At 37.8% G+C, this 23,064-nt stretch overlaps 1 protein-coding gene across 6 annotated transcripts; it reads right to left on the bottom strand.

Moving 5' to 3' along the window:
* Positions 1-2,040: 2,040 nt before the first annotated feature.
* On the bottom strand, positions 2,041-22,634 carry SPDL1 (spindle apparatus coiled-coil protein 1). 6 transcript variants are annotated; one of them, XM_040604254.1, is made up of 14 exons: positions 22,510-22,632; positions 21,859-21,916; positions 20,593-20,641; positions 18,541-18,724; positions 16,238-16,414; positions 15,725-15,919; positions 15,268-15,417; positions 14,506-14,604; positions 13,517-13,627; positions 10,792-10,932; positions 9,144-9,253; positions 7,697-7,884; positions 6,420-6,765; positions 2,041-2,904 (listed from the first exon to the last, which is right to left on the bottom strand). In XM_040604254.1, the coding sequence occupies exons 4-14, from the start codon at positions 18,697-18,699 to the stop codon at positions 2,757-2,759; spliced, it is 1,824 nt and encodes a 607-aa protein (XP_040460188.1). In that variant the 5' UTR covers positions 18,700-18,724; positions 20,593-20,641; positions 21,859-21,916; positions 22,510-22,632; the 3' UTR covers positions 2,041-2,756. The 6 variants fall into 6 exon arrangements, with proteins under 6 accessions (XP_040460188.1, XP_040460186.1, XP_040460184.1 ...); XM_040604252.1 differs by lacking the exon at positions 2,041-2,904 and having other exon boundaries at positions 4,217-6,765; positions 18,541-18,727; positions 22,510-22,633; XM_040604250.1 differs by lacking the exon at positions 2,041-2,904 and having other exon boundaries at positions 4,217-6,765; positions 22,510-22,633.
* Between the last annotated feature and the right edge of the window lie 430 nt (positions 22,635-23,064).

Here is a 23,064-nt window from a genome sequence, read left to right as displayed (position 1 = left end):
TTGTAAAATGCTGACTACCTAATTACCGATTTTTAGCTATGCCAGTTTCCCTTGTACATAAAAAATTACACAGAATACAGCGGTTGCGTAGAACTGGCTCTACATTCTATTATCTGCCAAGATCTGTGACCGCAGTTGCAGGAAAGCAATTGATAGGGAAAAGTAGAAAAAAAATATGGAGAGTATTTTCATACGCTTTGAGTACAATACCTTAACTATGTTATAGCACAACAAAAGCCTTAATTCCAGGCATCTTCCTGCACCCAATAGTTGTAATCCTGCAAAAGATTTGTAAGCACGTGTGTATTATTTAAGATGATAAAGGCTACCTATGCGAAGTAAACTACACCAGCACAGGTAAAACTGTAGTTTTGGGGGGCAACTAGATACTCCTAATCTTTTTTATTTGAAATTATATTGCTGGTTTTATTTGTAGCATTAACAAGTTGATTCAATTTTTTAGAGAAAAAAAAACCAGAAATATGATACGCTAAGTAGCTCAATGTATTACTGTCTTAGTAGACAATCTATAGTTCGGTACTCCCATTTAAAGTACATGCATCCAATGTCAAGTTACTGAAGGTTTTCCTCTAATTAAACAAGGTACTTTAGTTGTTTTACACTATTTGCATCTCACTGTACAGTGACAGCAAGCACAGTTAACTTTGACCACCTGCATAAAAAAAAAAAGGTTTCCTTCAACATTTTATAGCATGAAAAGCATGATTTCTTCAATGTAGCATTATTTCAAAGTCAAGAAAAATAAGAACTATTCAATGGATATACATTAGTTCCTGTAATATCATGGAATATCTTAATAAAAGTTAACAAGACATAAGATATCCTCAGTTTATAGAGACCTCATTAATAAGAGACTCAAGATTTGGATAGATAGTAAATTTCTTAGGTTGATGAAGTGATGCAATTAGATTCTACAATGCATGGATTTACAATTACTTTGTTCAACAGCAACAGCCAACAGGCCGTGCCTAAGTTTAGGTGGAAATGGACTGATAACAAGTTCAAACTGCACTGGAAAATAACAAGCCACATAAGCTCATTTAAGTTCACTTTACCACATCTTTAGTCACCTCTGCCGTGACTCAGAATGTTGCAGTTCAGCATGTTGAGATAAATGACTGACAAGCTAATGTCACCCACGTGCATAGTCATAGGTAAAACTCCAGTCATCACTTCTGAACTGGCACAACTCTAAACAAGCATGTCCAAAAAGTGGTCTTAGACAAGTATATTAAACAGTTTCATAAAGAGACATATAGTTCATAATTCCTCCAAAAGCTACTGACAAAATTGTATGGAAGAGATTGCCTTGCCCCCCACCACAAACCTCTAACGTTCAGCATCATGTTCCTACAACAGATGATTTAACTCAAAACTCTATTTGTAAGGTACATTTGTACACAATCTAGAAGTGTTCTGGTGGCAGTGGAGAGAAAAAAATTAATAAAATCAGTCAGCACCACTAGTACAGCGCAAGCTACCAAATGAAACTGCAATTTGACCAAAGCTGTGACAAATAATTTAAAAGAAATCTTTATATAGCATGTTTACCTTTACTATCTCAGTGCTGACTAGCAGTATCTGACATGAGTTTGAAGTTTACCTGTTTAAATACAAAGACATGTTGGGAGTCTTGGATTCCAAAGCACCAATGGAAGTTAACATAGAGTGTATTAAGCTGTCAAACCTAAAACCCACTGGGTTGGTAAGATTCTTCCTCAAGATTTTTTTTTCCTTAATGGATTTAAAAGGAGAAGTATTAAAAAGCTTTCATCTTAACTACTGAGTTTTTTACTCAGGAAGTGGCTAACCCATTCACTAGAGGGAGCTTAAACTGTAATATAATGAATCAAACTAAGTAACCTTAAACTTCCATATAAATGCCAGTGTGGGAGAGATATCAATGGTACTAGCTTAAACGCTCTCTATTATTCAGCAGGAAGCACCATCAAGTTAATTTTTATCTCCTAAGAACACAACACCACACAGCACACGCATTACAATTTCTTAGCTTTTATTGAATAGTAACATTTTTCTAAACATAACTCTTTTTACAAAATACCTTACCTCTCAATCAAAAAATGGACAGCTTTAAATAAATATTTTATCTTAAATGCTATAGAGACTACATTTTAGAAAGGAAGAGAAAGAAAGGTTTATTTTAAATATTAGTAAAAATACAAGAATTTATGGAGTTTCAAAAGAACAGTCCCACAAAATGCATAAAAAGATTCACATGCACCTTTGCAATCAGGTCAGTCTGAAAATTGAACAATTACACATTGGGGGAAAAGCGTCAAGAACTCTGAATCCTGGAACTGGAAGAAGGATCACATGACTTAGAGTTCTCCATAAACACTGTCTAGTCTGTCTTGCTCAGTGTTGACCCCTATCCCTATCTTATCATATAATAAAACTTCTGTAACAAATTCTCGTATTTTAGGATAGCACTGTGCTTCAAACAAATAACAATTAACACATGGCTAGAGACTTGGCCAAGGTTCAAGACAAGGCAACACTTCAGGTCATTCTGCCAGGGAACCTAACAGGTGCCCTGCGGGAAGTTACAGTATCACAAGAGCAACACTCATTAATGCAATCATACTCTTCATAAAACAAGGCAGATCAGTATCTAAGTGAGGAATCTGTACATCTATGTGTGATACAAGTTTACTCAGTACTTCCTACTGAAGCAGGACTCCAAGTTGTTCAGGTTCCTTCCAGAAACGTACTTTCTATTGCTGAGCACATTGTACTTCAGAAGTTGGCTTAGGACATACATAATATGTTGTATATTTTTTCTTTATTTTCTTCTCAGGCGTGACATTATTTTCTTTCGTATCTTCTTTTTCCGTAGTTTCAAAGCTGGATTCAGCTGTTAACCTACAGGCAAAGCAACCATTCTAAATACATATTTAGTTAATAAAAAAAACAGTGCTAAAGTAAGAGCTTTAAGCAAAATCAACAAGCCAAGTGGCATACAAGACCATCCACACACAAAGACAGAGGAAACAGCATTTAAGAGTAAAACAAGACTACAATGAAGTGTTTTTACATCAGTCCTATTCACATGTCATCACTTAAAAGTATAGGCTTCCCCCCACCCCCTGCCACATGCCGAAATGTTTGGTAAAAAGATTACTGGAAGCATTAGCTGGTTGGAACAGCCTTTGAAATAACTAAAAAAACAGTGGTTGTGCCACGCACATAAAGGAGATCAAGTCCACAAAAGCACAACTCCAAGTGAAAAGTCCATCGCATTTGTATTATGTTGCTAGAAGTCAAGAATTTTGCTTTAACACCAAGAAAAGGACTACAGCTTGACGCAACACACTGGTTTCCAACCTAGTTCTGCACTGCTACTGCCTTTATCTTATTCCCTGAATATCTGAAAAGAAGTTGTTTGAAAGAAATTTTCAGGTTCCGCATCATTTGTCCACTGACATGTTTTAGTTCTGCTAAGAACGTAAATGGGAATACAACTGCCACATTGCTGTTAAGGAGGGAAGTTAAAAACCAGTACCGAGACACCTAAGCACCATCAGATGCTTTGATTATTTAAGAATTACTTAAATTACAAATGTGTCATTAGAACTAATTGGTAAATAATGGTATTTACTCAACCAAATCACCCACAGCCATTTGACTAGTACAATTATTTCCATGGCAAAACAAGTTATGGGAAAAATGGAGTTCCCAATTAAACATCACTTCACATACCAGCACAAATTATATGCCAATTGCTCACCATACCTGTCGAAAGCAATTCTCTCTAGTGACCATGTGGATTTCTAGTGCTGTCAAGAGCCTCCAGAGAGCAGCCCAAAACAATCTACAGCTGCTTTCACTGGCAGTTTTTCCAAACAAGAATAGCTGCTACCCAGTTATTAAAGATCTATTTGCGATACTGAAAGATGCAGATGAAATGAGGACTACAAAAGGAGCTGTAACAAAAATGTTTGGGGAATATAGCTACAGATTCACACACACACCCCCGCTCCTCAGTTCATCTTTACGCACAGATTATCAAATAAACTATTCTTATCCACTTCAAGCAACCTGCATATTATTTCCTATAAGCACTGTCTCAGACTAAAGAGCAGTACGCTTTGCTGAGCATCTCCTCCAGGTCAGCGGTGTTTACTCCACCTTTTGCTCTGCATTAAATCCACACCTGTAATTCCAAAGACTGTCACCCAAACAAGTACATACAGATCACTTCTGACTACTACTACATCATCTCTTAAGCTGACAAAGCTTTTCAAACATCATTTTCTAGAAATGAAGTTTGCAATCCTTTCACAGTTATTTCAGCTCTTTCCGTTGTCACATTTCATGGACTGATAATGAAAGAGCTACACTAATTATTGCACAAAACCTACTCAAGTTCAAAAAAAACCCACAATGACCACAATAGCCTTTTCAGCCACAGCATCACATTTTACTTAACCCAAGGTGAAACACTGACAACTACCCATCATGCATATGCCAATTTTTTTTCCTCTCCCAAATTCTCAATTTTCAGGCGCACATTCCTGCTCAAGTTGCCAATATTTTTTGCGCCTTTGCATTTAACTGTATTCCTACGTAGGGTCTGGCCACATCCATCACAAAAATCCAGAGGTGCTTGCAGTGTTTAGAAACCCAATCTCTCAAACACTCAGATTTTATCATGACTTCTTATTTCACAATAAATCACAACAGATGAGGGCGTTAAGTACATCCTCACCATTATCCTAACATCATTAACTGGGGATTTAGTAGTTCCTAACACAATCAGAAACATGAACAGAACCTTGTGCCTGGATTTGCCTTTCACAGGTTCATACCACCATTGCTTAAAAGCTTTTATATGGAGTTTTGTGGAGGTTTTTTGTCCTTGTGTTGTTGGGGTGTTTGTTTTAAAATCTGCTGATTTATGTTTTGTTCCTTATTTCAACCAACAGAAACAGATGGAAGATTAGAACCCCCCTCTGAACTACAACTCCATCTTCCTCTTCCACTTTTTCCACTCATTTTGCTTTCAAACATCAAAGTGATTTCTCCTCCTCACCCACTCTCCAGTAGGTTTACCCCTTCATCAGTTCACATAAACTGTTTTCAACAACTTCCTACTGGCAGACACTGTATCTTCCTTTCCAAAAGAAATATGAGGAAATAAGTTAAAACTTTTCACACCCAGGTCACATGCTATCTGTTCTTCCGTGTTGTGACAGTGTTCTGTACACATATCGTCACTAAATTTTCCAGTCCTCCCTCTCAACTTGCACCACCCACATCTGACCTCCCTGATCCTTCCTCCTCGGTAACAGTCCCGGCATATTTTGACATAGGTACTGAAATAGCTATTTCTGATATATTCCATCCAGACTCTTTCAGAAGATTGTACTATTTAAAACTGTTAATTGCATCTAATGCAACCTTAACTGATCTACTGATCTGGGAGTCAAAATATCAATCCAATTACCTTTGAATGCCATTAATTTTTTATATACTGTACAGATTTCCATGTGTTACGCCTTAATCTTTGAAGCTACTGTCATTCTAGATTAAATAAACTATTTTTACTAGCAGACATTAGTAAGTCGTAAGCTCAAAAAACATCTAGACTATCCCAGATTTTTTCTCCTCCATAACACATGTTTATGAAGATTATGAATATGAACAGAATACAAAAGCATCAGCTGAAAAAAAATAATCCGCATTCCTTTTACCAAGATAAAGAGGTTGGAGCTAATTACTTGTCTAAGTTAATTTAACATCTATCAAAAAGGAACTTAATTTCTCAGTTCGGGGGGAAAAGTGATCTTAATTTAGTAGTTGTTTTGCTAATTATCAGGCATTCAGCTTATAGAAGTCAGTTGTCTGCCAACATAAATAGCATCATTGTCTATTATCCTGTACAATGCAAATTCTGTCAATTCAAGTTAAGAATTACTTAATTTAAATAACTTTCAGGCTTTTAGCTGAGTCTGAAAGTTGATGAGAGCTGAAATTAGGTAGCGAACTGAAGCATGGTACCTATTGCCTTTGTTACTTTGATATGTAACACCAGTGTGTGGCAGCTTTGAAGGGACCAAGAATGCAGCATTCCTATTTCTGAAGTCAGAGCAAACCAAGCAAGCCGTCATGCTATCTGCACACCTTAAACATTTGCAAGTAATGGGAAAATTATTTCAGATATTTTACAGTTTCAAGAGTCTTTTTCATTAGTCATCATTTTAGTCTTTCTAAAAGGTATTGAGATGTTCAGCGTAGGTAGCCGCAACTGAGGAATTACACTGCATGCAACACTGAGGAAACAGATAAAGAATTGGATAGCATAGTTCAGGCAGCGAAAGAAAAGAGATGCAGGTCTCTGCTGATTGCCTTGACCATAGACAGAAGCTGACACTGACCTGGGGGCAGCTGAAGTCAAGGAATTACTTCCACTCCCGCTACATGAAGTAGAGGCATCATGGTTGTCATCTTCACTTCTAACTCTCTTTCTTCCTCTTTCAGGTACAACTACTTTTTGCAGTGCTTGAAAGGCTATATTTATTTGTGGTGCTTCAAGAATACGTGTTTTTGGAAAAGGATCACTTTTCTCCAAGTTCTTGGAAGTCATCTTTGTTTCTTCCTTAAGTGGTGACTGAGTGAGAGCAGCTTTGCTTGCTGAAGTATTTTTGCTGTCCAAGTATTCAGAAGTAGCATCCACTGGAATGTTCTCCATCTCCTTTTTAATTTCAGTGTCTTTAAAAATTTCTAAGAAAAAATGAATATATTTTTTGTACACAAGCAAAGCTGGAGTTAACTTGTCCACCAACATGTTCATAATAAAACTAATGAAGAACATTTCCCATGACTAAAGATCTTTGAATAGACAACTTAGATCCCTTAAAGAATGTCCCTTCATATAATCTGTTCTCAGTAAGAAAGCACCCCAATAGAAGTTAGCTTGAAGAAGAAGAAAAAAAAAAAAAAAAAAAAAAATCTCTTTCTCCCCCACCCACTCTACCTTTAAGGCTTTCAGATAGATGCTCTGACCTACATGAATATGCTTAAGTATTTTATTTCCATTTAAAGCCTGCTGAGTTAAGCTCCCACAATGAAGATTTTAAAATTAAATCCTTTAGGTATGGACAAGTACCAAAACCAATTCACCCATCTGGTTCCCCATTTATCATCCTCCATAGCTGCAACTCCCTTGTTTCTGCACATAGCCAGGCATCAGCTGTTCTTCAGGATATTAACCAAAGCCATCAAACAGTTTTTCTTCTAAACGCTTCGCACTTATGACAAAGCTCCTATCAGCTGCCTACATGCACAAAGCTGGTAGTTCTCATCAACTGTGAGATACTGCTACTATTAGGAAAATCACCTCCTGAGAACTTGTTCCCACCTACTTCAAATGGTCACCTAGCTAGCCTATAAAGCCTCTGAACACTAATTCGTACTCTTTCAGTCTTCTAAAATTAGTATTAGTATACATATTGAAGTATGGTCCTTGAGCAAGGTAGGGCTTTTACTACTTCAGCAGGTTTTGGACCAGGTTATTATCAAAAAGGGAGCCATTTAAAAATTAGTTTATATCTAGAACGAACTCAATGTCCTCCTGTCTAATGTTATTCAACTTGAAAGCTGAGAAGATCAGATTTTTACTTTTTTCCCCCCTATATGGAAAAGTAGCATTTACCTCCAGGTTCATATTTCATTTGTAGCTCATCCAGCTTAACTCGCAAGTTCATATTATCACTCTGACAAGCTTGCAAACGCCTCTCAATTGCGAAGAGTTTCCTTTCAACTTCCAGAACCCTTTGGCTTTCATACAGCGCTTTCATCCTCTGCAAGGACAGTTCATTTTTCAAGGTTTCGGTCTCCTTCCTGGGGTAAGAAGAAAATACAGTCACTCAGACATGGTTTCTTTTAATGGTTTTTGTTGTTGGGTTTTGGGGTGGTTTTTTTTTTTTTGGGGGGGGGGGGGTATGGGGGGTGCGGTGGCAGGGTATTTATTTGGTTTGGCTGGTTTGTTGTTGGGGGGTTTTATAAGTAAAGCAGCAGATACAGAATCAACTAAGCACTCGGTGACTTTATATAAAAGTCTTTTTATATTTATACACTAGTAGGAAATGAAAGAGACCTATTCCAGTACAAGACAAGTTTTCACTTGAACTTGACCTAGAGCAGTGAGTTTAGTTACCAGAGACAGAATGCTTGTTAAAAACAAAGCTGTATGCTGAACAACGCACACATGCATACATAACTGGTTTTTATACATAACTGGTTTGAGGAACCATTCCTAACCTAAAAATTCACTGTTTCATTGGGTTTTTTCTAGCCTGTGTATAAGTTCATATAACTACTTCTATAACTGACAATGCAAGCTTTACAGTGTTACTCTAAGCAACCAACACAAAAATAATTCTCTTAATACTCAGTGCATGTCCTTGCCTCTGTTTCAGAGGCCATTGACTTCCACATCATAAGCACTGAATCACCATTCCTCAGCGCTCTTTAATTAAGGTACTCAGATCACACCAGTTTCTCCTAACAGCAACAGCAGCTAGTGACAGACTTCTCAGGAATTCCCATAGCAGACCATTACCTCCTGCTTCGAGTGCAATATTTGCATCTGAGGGCTTAAATACAGTCCTGAGGCCAAAACACTATGGACTTGCTAATTAATAGATATGGAATTCACTAGCCAAAGAATACATCTAAACTAAGTGGTCCCAATAAAACATTTCAAATGTTATTATCTGGCTATTTTTACAAAAGAAATACATTCAAGCCTATAGACTTTAAGAAGCTTCAAACAATTCCCTTAGAGGTTAATTTTTTAAAAAAATTTTAAGTTCTCATTTATCTTGTATCTAGTATTAACAATGTTTCTAGAAGAAACAGCAGTATGAAATAGTTCTGCTGCTATCTTTAGCAAGAACAAGAAAAATGACAAACAGGTCTCAGTCCTGACTGAAGGTAAGACAGTTCCACAGCATTACAAACTGAGACAAGGAGCATATTTGCACATGCGGTCAGTGGACTACACACAAACAATGACTGAAAAGGAAGAATACGAAGAAGTGGCTGGAAGATAACCAGACTACAATGAACATCCAGGCCTCAGACCATTAAGTACGTACTTTGACTTGTCAAGTTTCAGCAGCAGTAAATCTGTATAGTAACCATCTTCTGACTCTCCTTCCTTTGAGCTACTCCTAGGTCTGGATTCTTCCATATTCTCATATAAAGTCTGACACAAAAAAAAAAAAAAAAAAAGTCATGTTGTCAAATAGTGGCCTTTCAGATGTACATTAGCTTAGTCCTTAGTTTTCCACACACTTCTATGGAGAAGACTCATCACAGAAACGTTTAAAAATACAAGAGAGCTCAGATCCTCCGAGTACTTCCTCATTTGTTACACATGTCAAATAACACTGAAACTGACAGTTCTCTCATTGTCTGAAAGAGAATGAAATTTTAAAAGCAAGTTCTCAACCCCAGAAGGTTTCCAAATAGCATTGCAGAACAGTTATCTTCCTCTTTACTTGAAAATACAGGATATTTAGTTAACCCACAGGGAATTGGTTACAGCCTTTATTTCCAAGCATCAGCAGCTAGACCCTGAAGAAATACAAGCCTTGTTACCCAGTAGCCAGAATCTCAAAGCAAGTTACACCTTCTAGATGAGAAAACTGGTTAATAGTAAAGGTGCCATAAATGCAATAAACTCTCCATACAATACATCAGTATCATGTGACATTATAGGGGTTTTGGTTTGTGTTTTTTTCTGAAAAGGCAGTACTCAGATTTAGTACTGTCCCACAGATCTCATAGGCTTCTGTCAGTCATTTGAGTACAGATACTTTTGATGGTGGAATCAATCATTTTATTTCCTGACACTACTTATTTATAGCAGAGAGAAAAATAAATGCAGATCAAGCTTATACACAAGCAAGTTAGGAAAGCAATCAAATGTCTCAGTTGCTTACTAAAACAGGTTAAGCCTAGTTTTATGCCACTTCAATTAAGTGCAGAATAGAGGACACTATCCTGGAAAGCATAATGCTAACGCATAAGCTTTTACACCTCAGTTTACATTCCAAAGCCATTTAAGAAAGGTCCAAATGAGTCCAGTCCGTAAGAAAGGCTACATTTTTTCATTCTGTATGCACACAAACATCAGTAACATTACAATAGTGCATACAAGTGTTTTCATGTATTTCACACCTTCCAAAACATTGACAAGATACTATCAAGTTGCATAAGACGATTGAAAAGATTGCTTTACAAGGATGATTAAGCAATTCAGTTTTTCTAGGAAAGAGCACGCTTCAACTGCAAAGATACGACACATTAAGGAAACAAATATCCAAGAAATCCAATATAGTTGAGAGACTAAAAAGTGATAAAGCTTAAATACACACAGTAGAAGTATGAAACCATTACGTCCTTCAAGAGAAAAAAATAAAATAAAATCAGGTGTCATAGCAGAGTGGACTTTTACCAAGTGACTGAATTTAAACACTACCAGTAAATAAAAGAAGAAGGTGAAGTGAGAATTGTTTCTCCAAACTGGGGGTTGGGTCATACAGCATTTTCTGCTTCTCTGAACCTCAGAAGCATATGTTCTCCAGCTGTAAAATGGAACTTGGGTCTAATTAAGGTATGAGTAGCCTTTGAAACCCTTCTCAAACCTGAACATGGCCTTCAGATAGCTTTCATAATTGCTTTTGTTCTCATGTTTTAGCTTCTGATTATGACTTTTCCACTGAATTACAGACCACATACCTTAAATTTTTCTAGCTGTCTCACTTTGAAAAGAAGATCTTCTACCTCACCATTCTTCTGTTCCACCATGGACTGTAAGCGTTCCAGCTGCTCATATTCTGCCTGAGAGACTTTCATCTGTAGCAGTGTAGCCATTTGCATCTGGAAAAAAGGGAAAAAAAAAAAAAATCTTTACAATAAATACTGGGTTAAGTGACTGAAAATCTCAGTCTCTTACCCAGAACAGTTAGGGTACTTAAGCCTTGTAATTCTAATCCTGAATACAGAAGCACACTGGATGCTTAAACTCAGTAATCTTCACAGTTATCATCATAGGTTGACACTAAAAATCTTTAGGACAGCTGAAAACTTACTGAACAGTAGTACTGAGGTGTCATCTCTTTCTCCGTGTTGACTAAGGAACCTATAAAATGTACTGTCAACGACACACACAAGATTTCACATTCAAACTGTAAACACAGAGTCACCTAGAACCAAACTACAGTTCAGGCTTGTTTATCAGAGCTAAAATCATCTATCAAGAACTCACTGGGGGAAAAACAATGAGTTTTAAAACTTTTTTGTTGTTGTTGTTACAGTTCAGGTTCTAAGGTACAAGTAACACTGAGTTTGCCATCTCTAATATTAACCCAAGAATTTCAGCTTCTACTCCTTCAGTGTAACACATCCTTTCAAGGAAAGGAACACCACCTGACATTACAAAAGGAGACGTTTATCAAAGAAGTCTTGATTTATAGCCAATTTTTCTGATGCTGTTACTATAATAGTATCATAGCAGAAGGGCCTTAACACATGCAGTTAGAAGTGATACATCAGACATTTTAACAACTGCAGAAACAATATGCAATGCAGTAACAGAAAGACTTAGCAGGGTGTTAGTGGTAACTTTTTACCAGTCTTGCCAGTATGAATAAGGTAACACTGTAGGAGTCACAGAGAAGGGATCAACTGAAAAAAATTAGACTACAGATGAACAGAGAAAGCGAGAGAAGAGCATTTACCCTACAGAATCTCCTGTGAAGTAAAGTATGTTGATTATTCTGTACACAGACAAGAGCTAAAAAAATATTCAATCATCTCCTCCTCATAGCTTCTGTAAGACATAAGGGAGGTAACATTTTAAACCCTACTGGCTGACTAAAACTATTCTTACATTTCCCAAGCCTGCGGACACCTAACCTTTTCCCCTTTCATTTAAAAGCCCACTTGTTTAGTGTCAGAACTGCAAGTCACAGTTGATCTACATAAAAAACAAAGAACAGAAACATTAAAAAAAAAAGAAGGGATACTGTGGGCAATACACTAGACATGGTAAAACTTTCACAGTACTGTTTACATTCTGTTCAGCAGTCAGATCTTAACAAGTCATCAGCAAATACCACATTCAGACATTCCAACAACTAAAGCTGCAACAACAGTTAGCTATAATGTGTGAATCAGCTCCTGACTGAAAAGATCAGTTAACTATAAATTGAGCTTTCACACACAGCATTGCAATGCAACACAAAGCAGAGAGGGTCCTAGGAGAGATCTAAGATGGCAGCTTCAGCAAAATAGCTGTCCCAACAAACTACCTATCTCCAATATGTATACTGAAAGAAATTTTATGGGAGAAAATGAGTAAAAACTGAAATTCCAAATAAAAACATTGAATAAAAGAACAGGGATACCAATCTGCCTTGGTTCCTGGTGAATGTCTTCAGTATTAGGAATGTTTCTATGACCATTCAATCAGTACAACTGACTTACCCTCACATTACAAGAAAGTTTCTGAAGAGTCTATTTAATCATTTTACTCACTCAAATCTCATGTATTTAGCTCCATCTTTAGCTCTCAAGGTCAGATTTTAGTAAAAGAGTATTTGCTGGATAGGTAGTTTTCCCATCCTTTAAGAATGTCGTTTCGATTATTTTCAAACTACTTCTCCACAAAAGCTAGGTAACACAAACCTGTATCTTAAGTATTACTCATTATCATCACTCTTGCTGTTTAAGCACGCCTCTCAGACTGCAAAATGAAAGCATCAAATCTTGTGTTGGAAAACCAGAAGACCAACATAAAAAGAGTTGGCATTTTTGCAGCATCCCCTTTACGTTATCTTGTAAATCACTCTCTGCTATTAGTTCTCAACAGTATTACCCAACAGGCTCCCATCCTATAGAAATGCAGTCTAAATTAAATAGTTCTGACAGAAATTAGGACTTCTTCTCACACTAAAGATAGGGGAAAGCCAGAAATGTATGGACAAACATAAAAACAAGAAAGCAAAATTGGGGGGTGGGCCAAAACGGAACAATGATCAGAGGACCAAGTACAAGCCTGCCCTTTCCTTTACATTCTTTCCTGACAACCACAGTTAATACACAAGTAAATGATTCATGTAGTACAAGGATTAGATAAGAAAAGAATCACTGAGACAAATCGAATGCTAGTTTGACTGACAAGAGTTGCATTTTAATTTTATCCATTTAAAAACAGTAAGCAAACACAGTGCCTTCAGTATAACTTGGACTTCTAGGATAAGGTAGAAGCACTAATAGCAACAGAAAAACACCAACGTACTGTTGAAGTCAAATAGCACAACAGTCTCACTTGCTTTTTCTCCCATTTCCCTCCCTCCAGGCTACTACATCGTAACAATCATCAAATCCTCTTGCCTGTGTACTAAAGCATTGCCTCACCAGACCCCAAGGAAACCCTGGAGTATTACAGTAATGGTCATACCTTCATTCTTTGCAACTGTTCTCTAGTGAATGCATGCTGTTTTTGTAGTGACTGATATTTTATTTTCACACTGATCAGCTGTCGTTCCATTTCTGCCCTACGGTCCTCCACCTACAGAACATTGTTAACAATTATTACTACAAAAATTATAACACTTGTCACTTGGATGATGAGTTTTACAAGGAGATGTTGCCAAACAATTGATGTTCATTCTACAAATACTGCTTTTCCAGCAACAACATTTGAAAATATGCGCTATTACCATAACCTCCAAGATAAAAGTTGAAGACTGCTGTAGCAGCTGAAGCCCAATCAGTAAGGCACAATGGGGTTTTTTTGTTTTTTTGATATCAAAATAAAGAACATTTCATATGCTTCAGTGTAGCAGCAAATAGTTTTGTCCACAGGCATCAGAACAAATAGGGTTTTTTAAAAAAAAAACCAACAAAAAAAACCCAAAAATACCTGTGTACCAATTCAACCCATTTCCTGGGTTTTGTCAGGAAACAGAGTAACTTCTTACGCATTTAACAGCAGCTAAACTCTTATTCTAAAACCCTCCCAAATGCTCACACATCCAGACATTTTCAGCATGTTTTTAAAAGACAGCTTTTATCAAAATTTTTTAATATTTCACATACTATCTTCTGCATTAAAGAAGGCTTACCAGCTCAACAAAACTACTTGGAGCTAAGAGCGGCAGCAGAACTGTCACGAACCCTCAGTCCCAACTTCTATATTGATAGCCAGGTAACTTAAAGTGATTCCATTAAGTTTATAAGTCCTCAAACTCAGAGTGCACATAAAAACTGTTTTCCATAGCTCAGTTCCCAGATAGTTCAACATTGAAATAATATTTGAGGAATAAAGATTCATGCTGGCCAGATTAGGTACAGATACTCTACTATTTTCAATGCAATATAAGAAATAAAAAGTCAAGGAATTATTTCTTCTCTGTATATTCTCAGTTATCTGTGACATAATTGTACCTCAGCAAAGAGAGAATTGCCTTTACTTGCAGGGTCCAAAGATTGTTGCACTGCCTGATCCAGCTGAACCTGAAGCTCTTGATTAGCTTCGTGAGCTTTCTGGATTAAAGCAAAGAGAATCTTAGTCATTTAAGCATCTGATGTACTGCATATATGAATGAATCAAATAGCTTTACCTCTTTTTCATTTCCTATACCTTCAGCACAGATTATATTGTACTGCAGTACTTAAACCATGCATACAGTTCTACACAGAGACAATCGATTTTGTTTCACTAAAAGGCTTAACATTCCATTTGTCCTTCAGGACAAAAGCACAACTCAAATCTTTTAAGGGAAACTTTGATATTTATCAATGGATCAGTGGTATTGAGACTATTAGCCTTGCTGTGTTTTTTGGCCACATATCCTCTACTCCCCAGTACAAAGCTTTCCAAGGCATTCTGTAGGAACTTAAAATAAAAAATGAGAATTGTACCAGTGACCTGTGAGAAGGTCCTGCTGTGAGGCAGAACACTGCCATGCAAAGGGTGTCCATACCCAGCCTTCCACAAAAGAAAGGCCAATATAGACAGTATTTAGCAACAGGCAATACCAAACATTACTAGCCGATGTCCTTCCCCCACCCACCCTCCCAACTTCTTTTTCCCCTCCCTCCTTCAGAACTCCTCTCACAAAACTCCTGGTGTTTCACTGACAAGTTAACCACAACTTGTGGAAGTCAAAGATTATCTACCACTGTTGAATAAAATTAAGACAATACCTCTAACTCATTACAGTAATAAACAATTTCTTTTTCCCTTTCTTCTTTTTCTCCTTGTACACGCTCCAGCTGATTATGTAAGTTACTGTTTAGGAGTTCTAATTGTTCTTTACTGTACTGCAGCTCATTCAGCTTTTCTTCAATATTGGCCTAAACAACAACAAAAAATCACGTACTTAATAAAAAGATTTTAAAACAATTTTTAGAAAAGCAGGCCCAAGTGAACCAAACAGGTCTGTTATTTGTAATTACTTTCAATACAAATTATTATCTTGAAGTTATATTAAAATCTAGTTACGGCTATTATTTGGTCTGTGCATATTGTCTTACTAGTAAGCTAATCATAAAGGAGCAATATACACAAAGCATCTAAAAATGAAATAATGAAATGAGCAAAAGCACAGAATGTTATCTTTAACTAGCCTATATTCTAAATAATAAGGTATTAGTCACACACCTTCACACTTTCTAGTTCAGTGAGTTCTATCTGAAGACTGAGCATTTCTGAAGACATGGTCTCATGTACACGTTCAGACATCATATGTAGTTCTTCTGATTTGGCAGCAATTATTTCCTTCTGATGATCCACTTTGTGTCTCAATTGTTTCTCGGAGAGTCGGGTTTCATCTAGTTCTGCTTTCAGGTTTTCCAACTTAAAGACAGTTGACAACTAAGTTGTACCATTTTATAACAAGTTCTTGAAAAGCACAATACTTTTGACACTGTTCTAATTACAGAAAATGTCTTAGAAATACACCTTACGAGTAAGCTTTTAAAAACATCTTTTGAAGTGTGATATAATTCACAACATAACTATGCAGATGTTTGTTAAAAAAAAACAGCTAAACAAGCCCCTCTGTATTATAACTATTTATTAGATTTCATTGGTATTAAGTGTGCAATTATGAGTTAAATACATAGTCTTTAAAATGCTATAAGCAACCTTTTAACTGTTTATTAGTTGCCAAACCTTGTTTTTAAGGTCACTGATTTCTCGTCCATAGACTCTAGCAAGCTGTTCTTTCTGTTTATCCAGTTGCACATTTTGCTGTTGCTTAAGGGACTCGCATTCAAAATTCAAGCTTTCCAACATTCGATTCTTGAGATCAATTTCTCTTTGAAGAGAGTATTTGTCTTGCTCAAATTTCTGAAAGAAATAACATACTAATAAACCTAGAGGTAATATTCCTAAATGCTTAGGGAACAACGTACTAAATACAGGGTCAGAACCAACACAATAAAAGCCTGAAACTTGTAGCTCATTCAACCTCTTTTTGTAGTCCAATTTGGGGAATTGTCATACTCATGTTCCAAAAAAACCCAAAAAACTGCTCTCAAGTTTTACAATTCATTTGGTTGGGTAATATTGTCTTCCCCATCGTATATTTCTTTGCACTCAACATGAAGGGTGCAGGCACCTGTTTTGCAAGTGTGACAAAGAAATTTAGTGAGAGTTTACATGTCCTTTCTACCACCATTGGACCCAATTATATTAAAAACTGTTCCCATCCAGTGTTCTCCTACTGCAGAACAGCTGGGTTCAGTGTTTGGTAGGAACATCTGAATTGTTTACTGTTTTTAATAAACCACATCAACCCTTCCAGACTGCAGGATTCCTTTTTAATCAGCTTTTCTCTATGCCCAATTGTATATGTTTGCTAATTATAAAGGGCAGCTTCATTTTACTCTTCCATTCAGCTAGCAGTTAATATGAAAAAGTAAGAAGAGTCTTGAAAGTAGAAGAGGTAAATACCAAAACCAAATCAATTTAAAGATGCAGGATTTTTTTTTAATTTAAATAAAATAATATTAAAACACAAGCCAGAATTAAAAAAAAAAGGCACGTAACAAAACTAAAAGCTGCCTGGTATGAAATTGACCTCTGTGGCCTGAACACCAGCATATCAAAGACATGCTTTAGCTCTCACATATATAGGACAAGAATTTTAACTCAAAGACAGTGCACAGAAAAGGGTTGGGAGAGCAGTGCTGGCCAGATCCAGGAAAGGCAGAAACATCTACAGACTTCTACAAAAAAGTAGATTTTTCTGAAAGTTTCTTGTGCCTGCTGTTAAAACTTACACTTGTGTTCACAGTAATTGCTTTGGCTCTCAGATTCCAAAGAGGAGAGCCACAGCTTAAAAAGCTCAAAACAATCTGTTGAATAACCATAGTTCCCACACAAGATGTTATTCTACTGTATGAAACCACATAATTCCTTCCTTTTCCCCTTGTAATCAGTTACTAACGGATCTGATTCACAGTAGCTTAGCTCATAACTTTGTTCTAGCCTAAAACATAGGATTACAACCTACGGATGCAGCTTCACAACACAGTAGCTACCATCTCAGGCAGTCAGCAGAAAAAGATGATCCTGCCCTGCCTTCCTTACGACTTGTGCTTTCCAGCTGCCTATCTTGCACTAACCTTACCAACAGCAAAACTGATCGAAATAAGTTAGTGTTCATTCAAAATAGCAGGGTACTGTCAACTCTCCAGCTGTTTAAAAACAAGAAACAAACACCAAACTAAAAACTACAACAAAACCTCAAACATTTTAGCTCTATCACAAGGGAAAGAATGGATACACATCCAGAAACAGGCTAAATTAAGAGAAACAGTATTTCTGAAGCACGGGCCGACTCAAACCAAACAAATATCAAAATTAAAATGTTCATGACAAATGGAAGAGACTTTTCCAATTAGAATTTTCTTGAACAATTACGAAGAAGAAAACCAGCTGACTAAATAATAACTCTATATTTCAACACTACACTACTCTTTTCTGAGCTGTAAAGAAATGTACTAATAAATTCAGAATCCCTCAGTATTTATAAAATTGGAAAACTTCACTACAGAAGACAGTAATTTTACACTCTTGCTGCTAGCATTCCTTTTACTGCTTCACATGATAACAAATCTTACAGGGCAAGCATGACATGAGTTAATTGCTAAACATGCCCAAAACACATGCTCTAAAACAAATTTACTTTAGCACTTATTATTTGTTTTACATTAAGGGTAGTTAATTCTACATGGTACTGAATACTTGATGCATAATTAGCTATCAAATCCTGTCCCAGTTAGATAAAGTTATGCTCAATACCTCAGAGCAGAAATAAAAAGGCCTCCCTACAAGTACTTAAACTAAGAGGGTTTATTAAAATTATACTAAACTCTAAAAGAGATTTCAAACACCTGTGATATTCAGAAAATAGTTAAAATAAAACAAAGTTCTTGACTGCTTTTTCTACTTCAAGTTTAAAACATCACCTCAGTTTTCTCAGTCAATTCATGGCGTGCTTGATCCAACTGATTTTGAACTTCGCTATGGGACTCCAACAAATGCAAGCCATATTGTGCTGCCTTTCTTTGCTCATTCTCTGCTTCCCTCAGTTGTTTTTTCAGATTTAAAATGGTCTCTGTCTCCATGTTTCTTCCTTTTGTTGCTTCAATACTGCTAACGCAAAATGATAAAAAAAAAATATATTGAAGTTACAGTAGTTAATCTGGAAGAAGTTACTGATTTCCTTCCTTGATCAGGATTCAAGGATATATTTTTGCATTACTACAAGACAAAAAAGATAGCTCATGAAAAAACAGTTCTGTGAACAGTAAAATAATAACTATTTCTCCATAAACTTGGTTAACATCTGACTATGTCATAACTAATAGCATGCAGCAAAACAACTCCTGCGTACCCAACCTGGTTTCCTAGCACACTAGGACCAGAGTTAATCTAGTATATAGCTATCTTGCTATATACAAGAGAAGGCTAGGAAAGAGCTTTGTAAAAATACTTATGCTTATCGCCAACTATTTCCTCCAGTATTATAAATAAAGCCACACTAAGTATAGCATTTCTCATGTACACAAATAACACTTAGGATTCATGTAGGCAGCTATGTTAGCAGGATAGTTTACCCCTAATAAGATTATTTGGGATACAGAAACAGATAAAGGTAGTTGAAGGCAAGAGTCAGAAATAGAAGCCCTGTTAAAATATATGGAATTTTAAATCAGGTATTTTTATTCATTTATATTAAGTGTTTAATGGAGTCTTTCATGACTGTTTTCCACTTTAAACATCAGTTGCTAAAGGTAACCTATTTGTTAATAACCATCTCTTTGTCACATGTTTCAGAAAATTCACACATTTCTACCTTTGAATCGGAACAAAAGACACAGGTAAAGATAAATGTTGCAAAAAGTTAAGGCAAAATAAATCCAAACAAACAAAACATTTTTAAAAATAAAAGGCAAGACAAATTAAAACCATAAGCTTGTATGACTGCTTGCTCCCAAATCTACTAAACCAGCACGCTGCAAAAAATCCTATTAAGACAGAAAATGCTAAGCTACTCAGGCTTCTGAACAACATAAGCCAAGAGTTCTTTCAGAAGGTATGCAGTCACAAAGATATACAAATATATATATATATATATATATCTCTGTGCAGCTGATTTTTCCAAGCCAGGGTGGTTCATAACTTCTATATAACTTCAAGATTAAAGCAGTTCTTCACTGAAGACCTGCTGTGTTTTTTCTTTTTACATAAACAATTTAGTTATTGCCATTCCTTACTGGCACATACATTATTTTTATGAAAATTAGCAAGATGTTGGTTTTAATCAAGAGCAACTTTCACAGCTCAATACAGGAAAGTTTATTTTTAAGAGTCATTTTTGTAACATACAGTCTTTGGTTTTTTGATTATTTTTTTTTGGCTAACTTTTATTCAATATGGGTAACTCCACTAGGACTTTTTACAGGAGTCTCCTGTAAAAGAAAAATAAATTTAACATGCAGAAGTACATCATGCCAAAACTGTGCTAATTCCTTTCAGAAGTACAAGATAGAAATTATCATATTCTGGTTTTTGCATTGTTCGTCACTTGCTGTTGTTATCCAGGTTTAATGCATACAAAGAGACTTTACACAGCCAGGCTCCAAACCATCACTTTTTCAACATTAACCACTGCAACACTTCAAATACTGGTTTTGCACACTTATGTTAAAATATGCCAGTGAAAGACAGGAATTTTGCAAACCTAAAACTAAGAGTCAGCAATTACCCCTCCAAGGACGGTTACAATGTATACCATTTAACCATGAAAATTTTAACAGTAGGATGTAGCAATACAAATATATAGGCAACCACGCCTGCTGTGCATTATAAAGATTAATTAATCCTAATTTCACTTCATAAACAGTATTTTAAAAATAGCTTTATTTTCTTATCAAACAGTATAGAGGCAACAGAGCAATATGATTGCTCCTAGCTTACTAAGTTACATTGAGTAACATTTTTAACTAACACTTTACCTCAGAAGTCCATTTAAGTCTTTCTTGACCTTCTTCTTCTACTCCACCTCTAAAAGAGAAAAAAAATGCAGTAGTTGTCTAGTCCAGATGAGCATAAACTGCCATTATAGCACAGTCCTTCATAGCATTTCTTTTTGCAGAAATGGCTTAAGGCCTGTGGCTGTCTCATGAAAATGCAGATCACAAGCTAAAACCCCATAGAAATGCAAATCTTATTCAAATCTTAGTTGAGGGAGCTGTCAGATAGTTTACAAACAGCCAGACCAGGCAATATTGCCAAAGGATAGATACTCTGCAACTGGCCTGGGGGGAAAGTAAACTGGCTACACCGAGGGTCACCTTCTCCTAGCATACATAATTTTCAAGGGCTGTTCAGGGATTTTTGCCTTGCTCCCTACTAGCCCCATCCATATCTTTTGTACGTTCGCCTCCAGTTTCACATACAATATCTTTGAACTCCTAATAAATCATTTGCTGGATGACATAAAAAAAAAAAGATCTTAGGCTTTTCTTTAATTTTATAGCAGAAGTATGAAGCAAAAGAGAAATAGTTTTCCTATTCACACATTCCTTGCCAACTACTAGGGGAAACAGCAAGTGTGCCTTTCGGAGCACAGACATCCTCCATTTTTCATTTGTCAGTTTTGAATTAAATCGATCGGACAAGTCCAGGTAGCTCTGCCCACAAAGCCGTATGTATTGTTATACAGGGAAGTAACAGCCTGAAATTTAGTTACACCTTAGGTCAAGTAAACCATCCTGAAAATAATGTTTTAAGATAAAATAAACTGGTAGTAAGGTGAGCAGGTGGGGGTGGAAATAATAGAAATCAGTCTCCATTTGGTCTACCAAGAGTTACTCACTTTTGACCAGCTACCTTCAAACATTTCATGATGGATTATTCTGTGCTGAGGGGTCCAGACCTTGAGTATTCAAACATTTAAGTACTCACTGATAAAAATAATAGGGTAGGATACCAAAAGGCACTCTCCTGGCACGCAAACTTTTCTCTCCCGCTCTACGACTTTCTTCTAGTTAAACTGCTATTCCTAAGGGTAGTTTACAGTATGTAAATAATCATTTTAAAAAAATTAAAAACTAATAGAGAGCTATTCCTAACGGCCACCTACTTTCTGATTTATTCAGAAGCACCTGCACAGTCTTCTGATCACTACCATCGTTAGCAAGATCGTTTCCTTTCCTTAAGGCAGGTATTCCCATCACAATTCAATGCAGTTTCTTAAACAAGTCCATTTCTTCACCTACCGAGTTCCACGCTCAAGCTGAAACACTGCAGGGCTAATCAGCTTCCACAAAACACGCTCTTGGGTGGGCATATATTAGAAGAAGAAGAAGAAAAAAAAAAAGAAAAAAAAGAACATCAGATTACAAGCTGACCTTTCAGTCGGGAGCCGGTAAACCCGCGGTTGGCTCCGCCGGCGCTTGGCTCGCACGGCACGGCGCGATGCTCGCTGCGTAACCCCCGCGGGCCGCCCCGGCCGCCCCCCGCGGGCCGTTACCGCGGGTCCCCCCACCGGCGGCCGCCGCGCCCCCACCAGGCCCTGCCGAGGCAGCCAGGCGATGACTCACCCTCGGGCTCGGCATCGCAGAACATCGTCCCCTGCCCATACTGCCACCCCAGCGGGCGAAGGGGGCGCAGGGCGGGTGCGCTCCCCCGCCGCGGCACCTCAGGGGCCACAGGAGAGGCGGCACGGGCAGGCGCTGGCTGAAGGAGGCCACGATTCCCAGACGCCGCAGCACGAAAGGTGGGGAGGGGGACAGGAGCCCTCCTGCACGCACGCACACACACACCCAAAACACGGAGCCCCGCCGCTGCAGAGAAGCGGCCACGAAGCCAGCCCCAGCCCCCCGGAGAGAAGACCCGACCCCCCCCCCCCCGACCCCCCCCCTCCTTACCGGAGAGGAGAACCCCTCGCAGCGCCCACGCCGCGCAGCGCTACCCCCACCCGCCGGCCGGCGCCGCTCCCACAGTTCAAACTCGCCTCCACGACGCCACCCCGCCAGATCTCGCGAGAGCAGCTGTACCCGCCCCGCCTTTTCCGTTAGGCTCCGGCGCGCGTGCGCGTCTGAGGGGCGGGGTGGGGATCGGCGCAGCTGCGGAGTCCTTGCTCCTGTGATACGCGTTAAAAAGCGGTTCCTCCTTTATGCTGGGTATGGTATGGAGTATGTATGCAGGTAGTGGCAGTGTGGAAGGGTGTCTGAGCAGAGACAACGGGAAGTTTTGCGATAAGAAAAGGAAGGCGGCTGTTACCGGCCCTCCAGCCATGCCTAGCCAGAGCGCAGGAGGCTGGGGTTTTAAGGGGCATGCTTGGCTCCGGAGGCGCCGGCTATGGCACCTCATTCAAAAAAAGTGCACAAAGTCATGAGAGTCAAAGTATATGGAGTCCTACATATTACCAAGGAAACCAGCAAAGCAGAGGGGTCATCTCCCACACGGTATTCTGCAGGAGA

Source organism: Falco naumanni, chromosome 8 (assembly GCF_017639655.2).
Source record: "Falco naumanni isolate bFalNau1 chromosome 8, bFalNau1.pat, whole genome shotgun sequence".
NCBI lineage: Eukaryota > Metazoa > Chordata > Aves > Falconiformes > Falconidae > Falco > Falco naumanni.
This window is presented reverse-complemented; position numbering and strand designations above follow the sequence as displayed.

Coding starts and splice junctions, on each gene's coding strand:
- SPDL1 (XM_040604252.1), bottom strand. CDS start 18,699: ATGGAGACAGAGACCATTTTAAATCTGAAAAAACAACTGAGGGAAGCA. Junction 15,920..16,237: donor TCAGTGACCTTAAAAACAAG/GTTTGGCAACTA, acceptor ACTGTCTTTAAG/TTGGAAAACCTGAAAGCAGA. Junction 7,885..9,143: donor CTGAAACTTGACAAGTCAAA/GTACGTACTTAA, acceptor TTCTTACCCCAG/GAAGGAGACCGAAACCTTGA.